Source organism: Copadichromis virginalis, linkage group LG5 (genome assembly GCF_057382275.1).
Source record: "Copadichromis virginalis isolate Kocher_CV1m ecotype Utaka linkage group LG5, C_Virginalis_male_GT1.1, whole genome shotgun sequence".
In the NCBI taxonomy this organism is placed as follows: Eukaryota; Metazoa; Chordata; class Actinopteri; order Cichliformes; family Cichlidae; genus Copadichromis; species Copadichromis virginalis.
The window spans coordinates 5552338-5568521 of NC_140622.1; the positions used below are offsets into that span (position 1 = coordinate 5552338).

General features: G+C 43.1%; 1 protein-coding gene across 1 annotated transcript in view; it reads left to right on the forward strand.

The window, feature by feature from the left end:
- The window catches only part of LOC146708792 (copine-9-like), a 196378-nt gene that overhangs the window by 119888 nt on the left and 60306 nt on the right, over positions 1-16184 (forward strand). The window contains exons 9-11 of the mRNA XM_085455619.1: positions 3372-3475; positions 4125-4229; positions 8935-8976. Of these exons, the coding sequence (XP_085311745.1) occupies positions 3372-3475; positions 4125-4229; positions 8935-8976 (251 nt within the window). The remainder of the gene's footprint in view (positions 1-3371; positions 3476-4124; positions 4230-8934; positions 8977-16184) is intronic.

Below are 16184 nucleotides of genomic sequence, written 5' to 3' on the forward strand. Positions count from 1 at the left end.
GATGAGAAGAGCTGCTCATGGATTATAAATCCTTATTTTACACTTTGTTTTTTATATCCATGTTGAAGAAGATCAGATTACTGTTATGTATATATGTAATCAGGTTTGACCTTCTTTGCTTCACTATCAGACTCGTGGTGGTGGTGACAGCTCAAGAGTCCTTGAGAACTCTGAGAGCCCTGTTGGGTTTATTGTTCAAATGTTTGTCTCTGAGCAACAATCTATCTTCTATACATTTCAATTAACGGTCAACCCAGTACTGCAATACCTTTTGCACCAGAACCTCATTCTTTCTTTCTTAAAGAAACAAAACAAATTGGTAGAAATACAGTGGGGCAAAAAAGTATTTAGTCAGCCACCGATTGTGCAAGTTCCCCCACCTAAAATGATGACAGAGGTCAGTAATTTGCACCAGAGGTACACTTCAACTGTGAGAGACAGAATGTGAAAAAAAAATCCATGAATCCACATGGTAGGATTTGTAAAGAATTTATTGGTAAATCAGGGTGGAAAATAAGTATTTGGTCAATAACAAAAATACAACTCAATACTTTGTAACATAACCTTTGTTGGCAATAACAGAGGTCAAACGTTTACTATAGGTCTTTACCAGGTTTGCACACACAGTAGCTGGTATTTTGGCCCATTCCTCCATGCAGATCTTCTCGAGAGCAGTGATGTTTTGGGGCTGTCGCCGAGCAACACGGACTTTCAACTCCCGCCACAGATTTTCTATGGGGTTGAGGTCTGGAGACTGGCTAGGCCACTCCAGGACTTTCAAATGCTTCTTACGGAGCCACTCCTTTGTTGCCCGGGCGGTGTGTTTTGGATCATTGTCATGTTGGAAGACCCAGCCTCGTTTCATCTTCAAAGTTCTCACTGATGGAAGGAAGTTTTGGCTCAAAATCTCACGATACATGGCCCCATTCATTCTGTCCTTAACACGGATCAGTCGTCCTGTCCCCTTGGCAGAAAAACAGCCCCATAGCATGATGTTTCCACCCCCATGCTTCACAGTAGGTATGGTGTTCTTGGGATGCAACTCAGTATTCTTCTTCCTCCAAACACGACGAGTTGAGTTTATACCAAAAAGTTCTACTTTGGTTTCATCTGACCAGATGACATTCTCCCAATCCTCTGCTGTATCATCCATGTGCTCTCTGGCAAACTTCAGACGGGCCTGGACATGCACTGGCTTCAGCAGCGGAACACGTCTGGCACTGCGGGATTTGATTCCCTGCCGTTGTAGTGTGTTACTGATGGTGACCTTTGTTACTTTGGTCCCAGCTCTCTGCAGGTCATTCACCAGGTCCCCCCGTGTGGTTCTGGGATCTTTGCTCACCGTTCTCATGATCATTTTGACCCCACGGGATGAGCTCTTGCGTGGAGCCCCACATCGAGGGAGATTATCAGTGGTCTTGTATGTCTTCCATTTTCTGATGATTGCTCCCACAGTTGATTTTTTCACACCAAGCTGCTTGCTTATTGTAGATTCACTCTTCCCAGTCTGGTGCAGGTCTACAATACTTTTCCTGGTGTCCTTCGAAAGCTCTTTGGTCTTGGCCATGGCGGAGTTTGGAGTCTGACTGTTTGAGGCTGTGGACAGGTGTCTTTTATACAGATGATGAGTTCAAACAGGTGCCATTCATACAGGTAACGAGTGGGGGACAGAAAAGCTTCTTACAGGGGACGTTACAGGTCTGTGAGAGCCAGAGATTTTCCATGTTTGAGGTGACCAAATACTTATTTGCCACCCTGATTTACGAATAAATTCTTTACAAATCCTACCATGTGAATTCATGGAATTTTTTTTCACATTCTCTCTCTCACAGTTGAAGTGTACCTCTGGTGCAAATTACTGACCTCTGTCATCATTTTAAGTGGGGGAACTTGCACAATCGGTGGCTGACTAAATACTTTTTTGCCCCACTGTATTCCAGCCATTCACAGAAGTAGGCCCATGCCCAGAACCCAAGGACCAATGGGATTTTCAATCTCTGGATCATATCTTTGCTGAAGATGAAGCAGAGACACAAAACAGCATATGGATGACCATCTTTCTGAGGATCCCAAAAGGTTGATTCTGTTCCTCTGGACGTAGTGTTTTCAGTGGAAGAAACATTTCGTCACTCATCCAAGTGACTTCTTGAGTCTCAGCTGACTGCAGGTCTCCTCAACCTTATAAACAGTACATTTGCAGAATGACTGAAACCAGCACCACTGAATGAACAATGGGCTGGGAGGTCAGTTCCTTGATCATTAATTCTCATGACGATTGATCAACTACCACTTATCAAAGCCCACTGATCGAAGCTCATTGATCAAAGATCACTGATCAATGGAAAGAAAGCTCCACCCGATCCAGGATTGAAGGACAACTGTTGCCTAAGTGAAAACCCTTATGTGTCAGGACTATCGGAACAGTTGAGAAGCATTTTTTCTAAACATTTCTAAACTATTTGTGTCGGGTGGCTTTTAAACCACCCGACACAAATAGAGTAATATAGTGTACGCTGATGATTTATACACCAGGGAAACCAAACAACCTCTAGCAAAGCTGATGGTACGATGAAGAATTCGTCAGGCGAGGACTCCGCAGTCTATTTACACCTCCAGGCCAGTGGACACTCTTTCAATCATGAGGATGTACACATCGAGCGGGGAGTCAAGGAGGTCATTTACGTGAAAAGGGAAAGACCATCTCTGAATCGAGGAGGGGGCCTAAGGGTATATCTTTCACCATCTTACAATGCTGTGATTGCAGCCATTCCCCAACTCTCTGTCAAGACCATTGGACTGGTCTTCACAGACAAGACTGGTGTGATAGACCCCAGCCTGTATCTTGTGCTCAGAGCTTGTTGATGTGCTGTCTTCAGCACTGACCATGGCTCAGGGGTTTGGGAAGTGCACCTGTAACCGGAAGGTCGCCGGTTTGATCCCCTACCGCCTACCTGTCTTGGCCAGAGGGGCCAATGGTACAATATGGCAGCCTCGCTTCTGTCAGTCTGCCCCAGGGCAGCTGTGGCTACAACTGTAGCTGCCTCCACCAGTGTGTGAATGTGAGAGTGAATGAATAGTGGTATTGTAAAGTGCTTTGAGTGCCTTGAAAAGCGCTATATAAATGCAATCCATTATTATTATTAAATGTTAAATGGCTCTGTGTTATATCCTGTTGCCACTAGGTAAAGTTCTTGTTGGGTTTGAGTCATGTGCTCAATAGACTTTTTGTCTACGGATATTACAGTTTGCTAGACAACATCCTCTTTTAAGTACTTATTGTCAAATTATGTTCAAAAATTCACAAGTTCATTCTTAAAAAATAAACTTGAAGATAGACCGGATCCTGAAAGAAACTGTTCTTGTTTTCCTAGGACATAGCCACTATGCAGTTTTGTGCAAACAAGCTGGATAAAAAGGATTTCTTTGGCAAGTCTGATCCTTTCCTTGTCTTCTACCGGAGCAACGAGGATGGCACGTGAGTGTTTTGTTTGGAATGTATGAATTGTTAGAGAAACTGTATATCCTCTGATATGCAGTCAATCTGTTAGCTGTCCATCTAAAGAAAAGCGCTGCTCCTCTGTTCCAGTTCTGGCCTTATTACTGCCGGTGAGTAAAAAAAAAAAACGCTAACACATTTGTCTTTTGGATCCAGTCCCATGAGGAGAGTGAAAGGTACTAACTCTTCAGAAGGAAGAAGTGGTTATAGATTTTCTCTACACTGAAGTAGAATGTTTTAATTTGTACTTCGTTTAAGTTTTAAGTATTTCAAAAATATAGTTCAGGATGAAAACTTTCTGTTTACTCTGGACTGTTTCTGGTGTCTAATGTTACATTTCATTTAGATGATGAGTAATAATAATAATAATAATAATAAATTTTATTTATGAGCGCCTTTCAAGTCACCCAAGGACACTTTACAATAGGATAAAACACTTAGTAACACTTAGTAGCATGAAGCCTTACCAAATGTCATTATTTAACCAGGGATATGTGGTATCCAGGGACACATTTTGTTCACTATTTCCTGTCAATCCTAGAGCCCACCAACATGTGTTTCATGATAAAAAAAAAACTCCCCCCTCCTGACATTTCATCTATGTTGAGATGTCTCCTTTTGTTTGCAGGTTTACGATCTGCCACAAGACTGAGGTGATCAAAAACAACCTAAACCCTGTCTGGCAGTCATTTACTATTCCTGTTCGAGCACTTTGTAATGGAGACTATGACAGGTGAGAGAACAGTGCACTGATTACTTTCTTATTTTAAATCATTATGCTATCGAATATAAAGGTTTATATTGAGCTAACACAGGGTCAGCTACTGCAAAAAATTAAATAAATAAAAAAAATAAAGACAAAAACCCGACAGCTACTACTTCAAATTTAATTTCCTACTAATTTGTAGTCAGACAAAAGAGCTCTCACCTCTTTAATATATGTCTTTACCAGTGTTGGTCAAGTTACTTGAAAATAATAATTAGTTACTAATTACTGATTACTGCTCCAAAAAGTAATCCCATTACTTTACCGATTACTTATTTTCAAAAGTAATTGGTTACTTTATTACGGTACTTTTTAAAAACATGATGCACAACCTGAATAAGTAATAAAGCAACAGATCTTTCAGCCCAGTTCAATTTTTTCTGCATAATCCATCATATAAAAGTGAAGCAAATGAAAAAGTCTGTTTTGAAAATTTTTTTTATTAGTTTTAATCTTTAGTTTCATGCACATTGCATCAAGCAAAAATTAAATTATATGCAGCAGTCTCTGACTGGAAGAAATGTGTTTAACATTTAAACCTTTTCTGCAGATTCCAGCTTATAAAATTAAAAAAAAAATGTTTTGTGTTTACACTTTTTCAAATAGATGCAAGTAAAACACACCAAAAAATTTATAAAATCAAAGATTGAGCAGCACTAAGTCCTGTCTCTTAAATCTGTTGTCACCTGTTTAGCAGGAGTGGGGCGGGTGGAGGTTTGCCCGGTGCCACAGCGTTCATGTCAGTGGGAGGATCCGGGGGTTTCTCTGTGAATGTCACATTCCCGTGGCAGCGTGCTCGGAGCTCGCTCAGAAGTTTAATTTTTTGCTGTAGAAAGACGTTTTCTTCCCACGCAGAGTGAACAGCAGACGCTAATGTTTTTGTAATTTTTTACGGAATCAAACTCAAAGTAATGTGAGTACTTCCAAGCTTTAAACGCTGCACGGTCGTACTCTCTCCTGCTCTCCATATTATGCATTGTTGATCTGCACATGTCTGTTGCTGTGCAGGCTAATTTGTCACAGACGTTTGCCACCTACACTATGTCTAGGTCACAGTCTGCTAGTCAGAATTTGGTTATATCATGGAAATTTGATGCAGTTACAGAGTGTCAATGCTAGTTTTACTTTCCTTGTGTCTTTGTCAAGTCTTTCCAGCTGTGTTTCCTGTGTGTTTCCATTCTCCCTAATCACCCTCGTGTGTGTATATATTTTGTCTGTTTTCTCTTTGTCTCTTATCAGGACGTCTGCTTCTCTTGTCCATGTTTCCAGGTTCCATGTCCAAGTTAATTCATCCAGTTTAGTTCTGTTAGTTAAGCCTCAGTTCCTGTTTTGCCTCTTGCTAGTATTTTCATTCAGCTTTTAATAAACGGCTCATGTTTTGTTAAAACCCACTACTGCCTGTACATGTATGCATTTGGGTCCTTATCCTCTTTCCTCACTGTCTGCTGCCATAGTCTCATGACATACTGTGCTTTATTGGACAACCAGCGTCCCTAACCTTAAACCCATAGAGGTATTGTCAGGAGGAAGATAAGAAAAAACCCAACCTAGAAATATAGATGAGCTGAAGGAGGGTGAAGGAGCCCCAACCAAGTTCTCATTACATTTTCGACTGTAGAAGTTCCATGACTTCATCCATGAAAAGCATAGAACATCTGAAGGTTCACTTGTACTCATCAGGACTTCAGACTTATGCAGAAACATCATCTTCTTTCTTAAACTGGGTCTGTCTTCAAATTGAAGATTTGAGGTTTGTCTTTCCATATTCATACTGAATCCTGTATAAAGCTGAACTCTGTGGTGGTCAGAATAATGCCAGCAGTCGGCCGTGAACTCAGTGTCAGGCCAGTGCTGGTGTTATTGAGACTAATGCAGAAGTAATAAGCAGCAAACACACACGCACAGTATGTACATCTAAGCCTAAATCAACCGACAAATAAGGGATTACTAAGGATTTTCCCTTAGACAGTAGTTGTCTTTCTTCGCACCTGAAGTGAATGTCCAGTTGGGATAACCACATTTACTCAGGGCCTTCTTAATAGGATATTCTTCTGCTTCCATGGCTGCTGTATCTGTGGGGATGCCTCTCATCATCCACTGGAGCACAAAGTGTCTGTCATCACCAGACTCTTAATAGAGCAGATTCAGTGCTGTGGTGAGTTTTAAAACAAGATTGGAACACTTCTAGAATTTCATATTCATACAGGAGGGACTTAAATTGAGTGTAGACAAAATTTTAAAGGAGTTTAGGCAACAAAGGTAGCTTGGAGACAGGCTCGACAAAAAAAGGTTAAGAAAAGGGTTGCACAATAGCATCTTTAAAAAATTTGGCACCACACTAGAGGTCAGACCACTCTTAATAATGGCTAGGATGAATGTGTGGGGGGTATATGTGTGATGCTAAATTTTGAGTCCTCTATTAGAGGCCTGGAATTTTGAGGGTTCTTCGCAGTATCTTAGGTGTACCTAGGACTGTGTTCTTCTGCACAGAGACCTCTTATACACTCGGATTCTGCTGGAGCTGCTCTTCCAGTATCAGGGTTACAACTCCTTATGTTCCTGTTACCACCAGGACTGCTTTGGACTTTACTTTCCACATCTGCTCCAGTTGTTCCTTCTCTATTTTCTTGTCCTCCTTCCTGATGTTGCTGTCTGTTGGGTTTGCCATATCTATCACAATTTTTTGTCTTCTGCTCCTTGTCACCCACTGCTACAGGGGTGTCAAACTCCAGGCCTCAAGGGCCGGTGTCCTGCAGGTTTTAGATGTGTCCTTGATCCAGCACAGCTTATTTAAATGGCTAAATTACCTCCTCAACATGCCTTGAGGTTCTCCAGAGGCCTGGTAAGGAACTAATCATGTGATTCAGGTGTGTTGACCCAGGGTGAGATCTAAAGACTGCAGGACACCGGCCCTAGAGGCGTGGAGTTCGACACCCCTGCACTACTGTCTGGTTAGTTTGCCAGCAGCTGCTTGTCTGTCTGGAACTTTTGGTGCCATAGGACCTTGTTGTTCTCCACCTCCTTTGGTGGTGTCTTGTATTGGGTATTTGGGACTTCTAGTCCATATATACTATCTCAGCCACTTGGTTAAGCCTCTCAGTGTATACTGTTCTTTACATCTTATGTTCTGCTACTATATGGTGGATAGTCTCTAGGGCACCTTTGGACGGACTTGTTGGCTTTGGTATATTCCTGCCTCTATGGCTGGTGCTTAAGGCCTGTTATTGGGCTGCCATGATCAGACATAATACATTTTTAAATGGACTAACAATGAGGGGGAGTTGTTGCTACGAGTAACACAAAAGTACAAAGCTGCAAAAGCGAGTGAGAATTAAAGAATTTAAAGAAAAGCTATCTGGAGCGCGTACAAACTGATATTCATCTTTTTTAGGGCAGTCAAAACAACCGCTGTATAATGTACTCTGCTATCTTTGTTTATTTGGTCACATGACTGCGTCACATGACTAAAATACGTCATCGTTTTAGAAAGTCTACGTTTTCGTGTGTCCACACTGCAACGGAACAGCTGCGTTTTGAAATGTATGCGTTTTCGAGAGCGTTTTCAAAACGCTGCCTTTTTCCTTGAGGAAAGCGCCGTCTCAGTGTGGACGGGAGGTCAAAACGGAGAGAAAACGATGCGTTTTCAAACAACAATGCATTAGTGTGAACGTAGCCTAAATAAACTCCTATCAGCAAGGATATCATCTGATTGTTGGGGCTTTGTCTCAAATCTTGTAGGGTCTTTACTGTACAAACTAAAGCAGGTTGAGCGGACTATTGTTGAGATTGGGTGCTGTTTGTTTAGACACTAAAGCTGGTGGGCCTAAACCTCACATCAGGAGGTTCTTTAAATACGAGGAGTATGTGTATCAGAAAACCAGGGCACAGAGACTGAGTAGGTCTAATCAAAGAAAGTTTATTCCCTGAGGAAGAAAGCATGCATAAATACTTTTTACACTAAAAATCCCACAATAAAATTGTCCAAAAAACGCAATACAAATATCAAAGTAAAATCATGCAAATAAAATCCAAACTACACTCAAGAATAAACACTAAAATAACAATAAATCCGACTATAAAACAAATACAAGTTTCTGCTGTGTAACATATAAATTTATTGAATTTAATTACATTTAATTACTTCTTACACAGTAGCTGTTTAAGTCACAGAAAACTGGACCTGCATCTCACACAGGCAATCAACCTGTACAGGAAAAGAACAAGAAGTAACAAGAGTCACTCCACCTCATACTCTAAAGCACAGCGCACACGGTCACATGGATGATCGCACGACTGAAAGAATCTGAGTCATAGCACCGACTTTAAGGAAGAAGGCCTACAATGTTTTTTAAAGTTGTCTTATTTCAAATATATAATCCATTATACGTATTATTTTTTCCATTATTTTCATTATTGAATGAATTTTTATATATTATATAATTATATAATTTTTGACATTGGTAAGCTGTATAACTTTAGGGTCACCATTATTTTAATTGATTTCATAATGTGAAACATCCTTTGAAGAAAAGTTAACTTACTCAACTTTCTGATGGTCTCTCCCTATTGGCTTCCTGCCATTTCACTTTCTCACCCTCACACTCCCTCTTATCTTCTGTAAATCTCCCCTATGTCTATCTCACCTTGGCTTCCTTGTCTCACCTCCCTCCAGGACAGTCAAGGTGGACGTTTACGACTGGGACAGGGATGGGAGGTAAGCGCTCTCACTCTGTGTGACTCTCCTTTTCCTTGCTTTAATTTTCAGCTCCACGCGGAGTCTCTGAAATGTCACACATTATTCTTTCTGACCCAAGGCATTTTATTAGAACAAGTGAAGAGCTCCACCTGCTTGGCACACACTGGGCAATGAATGAAATCTTGTGAGTGAAAGGTTGCAGCTAAGTGGTCAGGAGGTCAGGTTATACATGGCTTCTACGTCTCATCACAGATGCTGGCTACTGTAGGAGCCCTCATACATGTGGGGCTTAATTTGCAGATATCTTGTGGGGGTTTTCAGGCTGTCTGACCTCATGTTGCTGTTCCACAAATTTTACTCTGAAAATAAATTTTCAGTCTTTTCTCTATGTTCTATCTTCTGTCTCTCTTTTCACTTTTTGTGAGAAAAAAGGAAACCTGAAGGAAATGTTTGTCTTGCAGAATTCATCAGGCTGTAATTCTGATGCATTTTTACTCAGTTTCCCTTTTAGGCTTTGACACAGTATTCTGTTTTGTCAAAATAGAAACATAACAATGACAAATGTATACGCATAATACATTTTTGGATAAAATATCTCTATCGACCAATGACGTGTCATTGTGACAGGGACAAAGAAAGGGAATCCTTTGAGGCTAGACACTTTTTCAAAATTAAAACAGACACTGACTAACGAGCTACACATCACAAAAGTTAGAGCCATTAGAGGATCTGAGTGCTCTGTTGGGGCTATACACGTCGAGAAAGTCTGTTAGGTAACTGGGCGCCATTTTTAAAAGTATACAAAAGGATTTTAAATACGATACGGTATTTAACAGGGAGCCAGTGTAGATTGGCTAGAACAGGGGTGATGTGATCATGCCTTCTGGTGCCAGTTAAGAGGCGTGTTGTGGCATTTTGAACTAATTGCAAACGCTGGAGGAGAGAGAATTGGAGGCCCATGCACAGAGAATTGCAACAGTCTAGTCTCGAAGTAATAAAGGCATGGATAAGCTGTCCAAGGTCTTTATGTGGAATATAGGGCCTTGCCTTGGAGATTTAGCGTAGCTGGTAAAAACTCGTTTTCACAACTGAGGACACTTGTTTGTCTAATTTGAATCTTTGTGATCTAAAGCACAGGACAGCAAGGTTTAAAAGGCAAATATAGCCTAGTTAAATTAAATATCTACAGTTAATTTAATTCAGAGCAGCACAGTGGTGCGGTAGTTAGGGCTGTTGCCTCACAGCAAGAAGGTCCTGAGTTTGGCCAGGTCTTTCTGTGTGGAATTTGCATGTTCTGCCTGTGTTTGTGGGAGTTCTCTCCACTTCCTCCCACAGTCCAAAGACATGCAGTTAGTGGGATTAGATTGACTGGTGATTCTAAATTGCCCATAGGTATGAATGGCTGTCTTTCTCAATGTGTTAGCCCTGTGTCAGATTAGTGACCTGTCCAGGGTGTACCCCGCCTCTCGCCTTTTGGTATCTGGGATAGTTTAATGTGTGAGAAATACCACATCATAGAAGCTGAAAAGGATACACTTCTCCTTAAATTAGTGCAACTTAATTGCAACTATTTTGTATAAGTTTGTAATACAAGACAACAAAAGGAAGATCCATGCAATCCTTCACATTGGTTAAAGGGAACCCCGGCTATTAAGACATGTTTGCGCTAAAATATGTACTGTGCTTTCAATAACACATATGTGGTACTAAAATACGCCAAATGTTTTCCTTAAGCACCATCCATCCATCCATTCGCTTCCGCTTGTCCTTTTTCAGGGTTGCGGGGGGCGCTGGAGCCTATCCCAGCTGTCATGGGGCGAGAGGCAAGGTACACCCTGGACAGGTTGCCAGTCTGTCGCAGGGCCAACACACAGAGACAGACAACCGTTCGTGTTCACATTCACTCCCGCTTTCACGCCTATAGGAAATTTGGATTAATCAATTAACCTATCCCCACAAACTGCATGTCTTTGTACGGTGGGAGGAAGCCGGAGTACCCGGAGGGAACCCACGCAAACACGGGGAGAACATGCAAACTCCACACAGAAACACTCTGGCCTGATGGTGGAATTGAACTCAGGACCTTCTTGCTGTGCGGCAACAGTGCTAACCACCGTGCCACCGTGCTGCCCCCTTTTAAGCACATTTTATATAAAACCGATTTACCAGTAGGCCACCATTGTTATTTAGTTCTCAATGCACTCTGGGTAGTGACGTCATACGGTTGCACCGCATCCAGTTCACAGTTAGCAGTGCACTGGAAATGGCTTCTGTTCAGCCTTTCCAGTTTGAACCAGAGCAAACCGAGAGAGAGAATGAAAATAGTCAACCAGCACTTAGTTTAGATGAAGATGAAAACAATCCGTCACATGAGGACGAGAGAGTCAGGTAAAACTACTGGTGTCTATGCGGCTACTGTAAAGCACCAAAACTTTTTGAAGCCGTATGTCTTAATCCAGATGTTCTTTGGGCAGCCCTTGTTAGCCTCCATGACCGGTATCCGGTCTTTAAGTGATAACGTGATGAATCCTGCGTCTGGGTCCAAAGTATTCTGCACTTAATAAGACTGATGTGTTTTAACATGTTTTGCTTTTGTATCTTGTTATTTAATATCAACAAGCCCCTAAAAACAGTCAGTGATCACTATCGGCTTCTCATGGTTTTTATTACCGCTAATTATTTTAAAACACAGTTTTTAAACCATTAAAATGTAACTACAGCCCAGCCCATGCAGCAGCAGTATATTAATGACTAACTAATCTCGGTGGTTCTCCTGACTGACGTTTGGTCCGTTTACAGAATCCTGCCATGCGATTGCATTTGCCCCTAACCATCGGGAGCCCTCACATTAACTTTTATCGAGTGGAAAAAAAGTCCTCCATTCATTAGTGGACCTTTGTTGTTGCCACTAGCTCTGTGCCAATTTTGGGCGCCGATTTTCTTTGTGCCCACGGACTGGTGGTCGATGTCGCTAACAGACGCTTATTCGATGCTCTGTCCTTTTCTTTAATACACTGTTTCACTCGGGCCATCGAGCCCCTGAATTGAGCTAATTTTGTGACTTCAGGGAATGTTTTTCAGTGTTTGCTCTTGGAGTTCCCTTCACTGACTGTTCCTAATTTCATGAACATGGCTACGAAGCACGGGGTTAAACATTATACCCCGACGGTCGGTCCCCCGGTGTTCGCACGCGTGCGCCTCCTCAACCCCGCAAAACCCTCCGTCGTTCGGGAAGAGTTTGCCGCTATGGAGCATCTCGAGCCTGTAAGGGCTGGCTAAGTGACGCTCATGTCAGGAGGGGCTAGTGCCTCCCTATATAATAGGCTGACATAGCGTCAGATGTCATTCAAAAACCTCTTCTCACTTCTCACAGAAGCCTGTAAGACAACTGTGCTATTGGGTGGTAAAGCTAAACTGTCCACAGATTCGAGTGAACAACTCGGTCACCGGGCGCTTTGTTCCCAGCATTTCAGTTGTCCACTAGCATACAAGCAGTAGCAATACTGTTCTGTAGCTAGTGCTGGTGTCAAGTAGCAATACTTTCACCCTGGGAAGTAGCAATATTTTCCCAAAGCGATGTAGCAACACTTTGCTAATAAAGGTACCACTAGCTTCACCATGAGGTAGCAATACCCTTCGGCACTAGCGGTTTTACACATTAGGTAGCAATACCTGCAGAAAAGTAGCACTACTTTTCACCCCATGCTAGCTGAGAAATAGCAATATTCTCCACACTCAGTGTTGGTCTCGCTAATGTGCACAACCCTCTAGCTAACCATGGCTACGACTGACAACGAAGTTGCGAAACTTTGTCCTTGCGGCAAGAGGATTTTTGCCTGGGATACACACCCGTGTGTGCAGCATGCCTAGGCTTATCTCAGGCTCAGGCTGCCTTGACACCTGCACACGACTGTATCCACTGCGCGGCTTTCCCACGCAAACTCCGCACAGGCTAGCTCGCCAGGCTAACCTGTCGGGTGGCGACTCTTTGCTGTGTGAGGCTGCTGCAGCGCAAGGAGAAATTGAGATGCCTGATGATTTGGCAACAACGCCAGGCCGAGCTGGGCAGAGGCAGACCCTCAGCCCATCGCGGCCGCTCTCCCGTCGCTGGAGGCACATGGAGAATGTGAGTTTTTCCCCCATGTTGGAGTCGCCCGGGGAGGAGATGCTAATGATGACGGAGATGAGTCGGCTGACTCAGAACTCCTCCTGTCTGACGAGGAGGAGGAGGGTTCCACCTAGAATCAGCTGGGCTGCAAAGCCCTCGGCTACCGGCGAGGTTGAAAAACCGACACCGCTGTCTCCCCTGGATCTCGACATGCAGGACATGCGCAGCTGCTAGGCTCAACATCCCATGGCCCGCCATACAAACAGAGGTTGTAAAATCTCGTTTTGATGGTAAGAAATTGCCAAAGGCGAAAAAGATGGGGAAGCATGTGTTGGCTTACCAACCTGATGACTAAGGAAAAAGTGTTTTACTCGCTGCACGATCAGAAAGCGCCGCTCGGGGTGGATGCTCTGGCTCACGAGTGGCCAAGAACCCTCCTCTATGCTTTTCCCCCAGTGGCCCTCATTTCTCCAACTCTGGCCAAATTGAGAGAGAGAGGTCACTATATGATCCTGCTAGCCCCGCACTGGCCAGGGAAGCAGTGGCTGGCAGAGATTTTTCAGCTGCTGTGCGGCCCACCTTGGCTGTTATCACTACGCAGAGACCTCCTGTCTCAGGCACGGGTGGAAATATTCCACCCCCACCTGGAGATGCTAGCTCTAAGGGCTTGGCCTGTGAGTGATTTAACCTGAACACAGTGGGGCTCCCTCATAGTTTTATCGACACTATTCAGTGTTCTAGAGCATAGGTGTCAAACTCTGGCCCGCGGGCCAAATTTGGTCCACAGCCTAATTACATTTGGCCCGCGAAGCCATACCAAATTACTATTAGAGCTGGCCTACTGGTATTATACAGCTAATATATATATTGTTTAGTATTAAGCTTTGCTTGTTCCATATTCAGTTTTTCAGCAAAACGTGTTTGAGTCCATAAGAAAAGATTCATTCTTGTATCTAGAGGAAGATTTTTTTTTTTCAATAAATATTAAAGTTAGCCCACGACTTTGTTCCAGTTTAAAATTTTGGCCCACTGTGTATTTGAGTTTGACACCCCTGCTCTAGAGCATCGTCTACTAGGACACTATATGAGCACAAGTGGCGTGTGTTTGAAAGCTGGTGCTTAGAATCACAGGCCATCCCTTTTCAATGCTCTGTGGCTGTGATTCTGTCATTTCTTCAGGCCCTGATTGATAAGGGTAAAGCCTTCTCCACCATCAAGGTGTATTTGGCAGCAATTTCAGCCTGCCATATTGGTTTTGAGGGGAAGACTGTTGGCCAGCATCCCTTAATATGCCGTTTCATGAAGGGTGCACGGCGTAAATTGCCTACATCTAGGCCACTGGCTCCATCGTGGGACCTTCCCACAGTATTGGCTGCGCTCTCCTGTTGCCCATTTGAACCCCTGGAACAGGTTGAGTTAAAATTTCTGTCCTTGATGACAGCTCTATTAATTGCTTTAGCTTCAGCTAAGCATGTAGGAGAGATCCACGCTCTCTCAGTGCATCAGTCATGCATTCAGTTGTCCTCGGATAATACGAGGGTCAGTATGCGGCTAAACCTCGCCTTTATCCCAAAGGTTGTCGGCACATGTTCCCCTACAGATGTTCTGGCCTTTCACCCACCGCCTTTCTCCTCAGAGGAGCAACAGCGGCTGCATACCTTGTGTCCAGTCCGTGCACTGCGCATTTATATCGACAGAACCCAGAGTGTCGGACAAAGTGAAAAGCTATTCGTGTCCTGGGCTAATCCACATAAGGGAAAGCCTGTGTCTAAACAGCGCCTCTTCCATTGGATAGTAGGAGCAATTGCCCAGGTCTATACTAGCAGGGGTCTTCAGCCTCCTCACACATTTGCTAGGTTTTACAGGTTAGATGTAACAGCACCTAACCTAGCGCATTCAGTCCTCAGTGCAGGTTCTTCCCAGGTGGGAGCTTCTCCCCTGTGAAGTGCTGTTGGGAACAGTTGTCTTCTTAACAGGCATGTCTGGCAATCCAGCAGTCAGTATTCCTCCCATAGTGAGACACGAAACGAATGCTATGAAAGAGAACTTAAGGTTATGTATATAACCCCAGTTCTCTGAGTAGCATGAGTGAGTGTCTCACCAGACCGCTCTCCTTGCTATGGAAGCGAGGAAGAGGAAGAGGTGGGCTTGTTTTGAATGACATCTGACGCTATGTCAGCCTATTATATAGGGAGGCACTAGCCCCTCCTGATATGGGTGTCACTTAGCCAGCTTGTAAGGGCTGGCGTAATGGTATCTGAGCTTCTGATGAGGTCACGCAGGAGGCCTTCCCATAGTGAGACACTCACTCAGGCATGTTTCGGCTTTTCCACGTCCCACGTCGGTTAAAGCGCTGCAGGAGTTCTTGGGGGGTCTACAACCGCTTTCTCCCCAGAGCTGCGCACCTGCTGTGTTAATCAAGAGCTCTCATGTCGTCTGTGTTTACCTCTACAATATTATATTTAGATGTATTTAGATGGAAGCTAGCGAGCTAACTCCCTGCTAACTTCTAACTCAGTTAAATGTCATAAATTCCGTTTTCATGGATGCCTGGATGTTAAACTTAATTGATACACCTGGCAGAGCTGCCACACTGATCATTTTATTACAGATGAACAAATTTAGACAGTTTTTCAACTCTCAGTAATGCTGCAGTGATCATTTGACTTTTGCAGCGGAGTTTGCTAAGAATGCTAATAACATCAGACTCAAAGACCGGATAGTGCTGGTCTACCAAGTCGTAACCAGGTCACTAATAGACAACTTAATTGACACCATTGCTACACTATGAAAAACAAAACAGGTTAGCTGAACGAAAGCACTTATACTGCTAACAACCAATACACGTCATTGTCCCAGAATGCATTGCGTGCGAAAAAACATGGCCGCTCCCACGGCTCCAAAATAATTTTAAACAACAAAGATTTAATGAATAACAACAAAAAAATTGTAGTTATTCTTAAGTATGTTTTTATGTGGTGGAGATAATTTGTAACATATTTAGAGTAACTTGTCATAATAGTCGGGGTTCCCTTTAAGTGGACTCTTTCTATTTATATTTGTATTTCATAGCTTAAAAAGAGAGAAAATCATTCGGACACCATGTTGTTGAACAAAA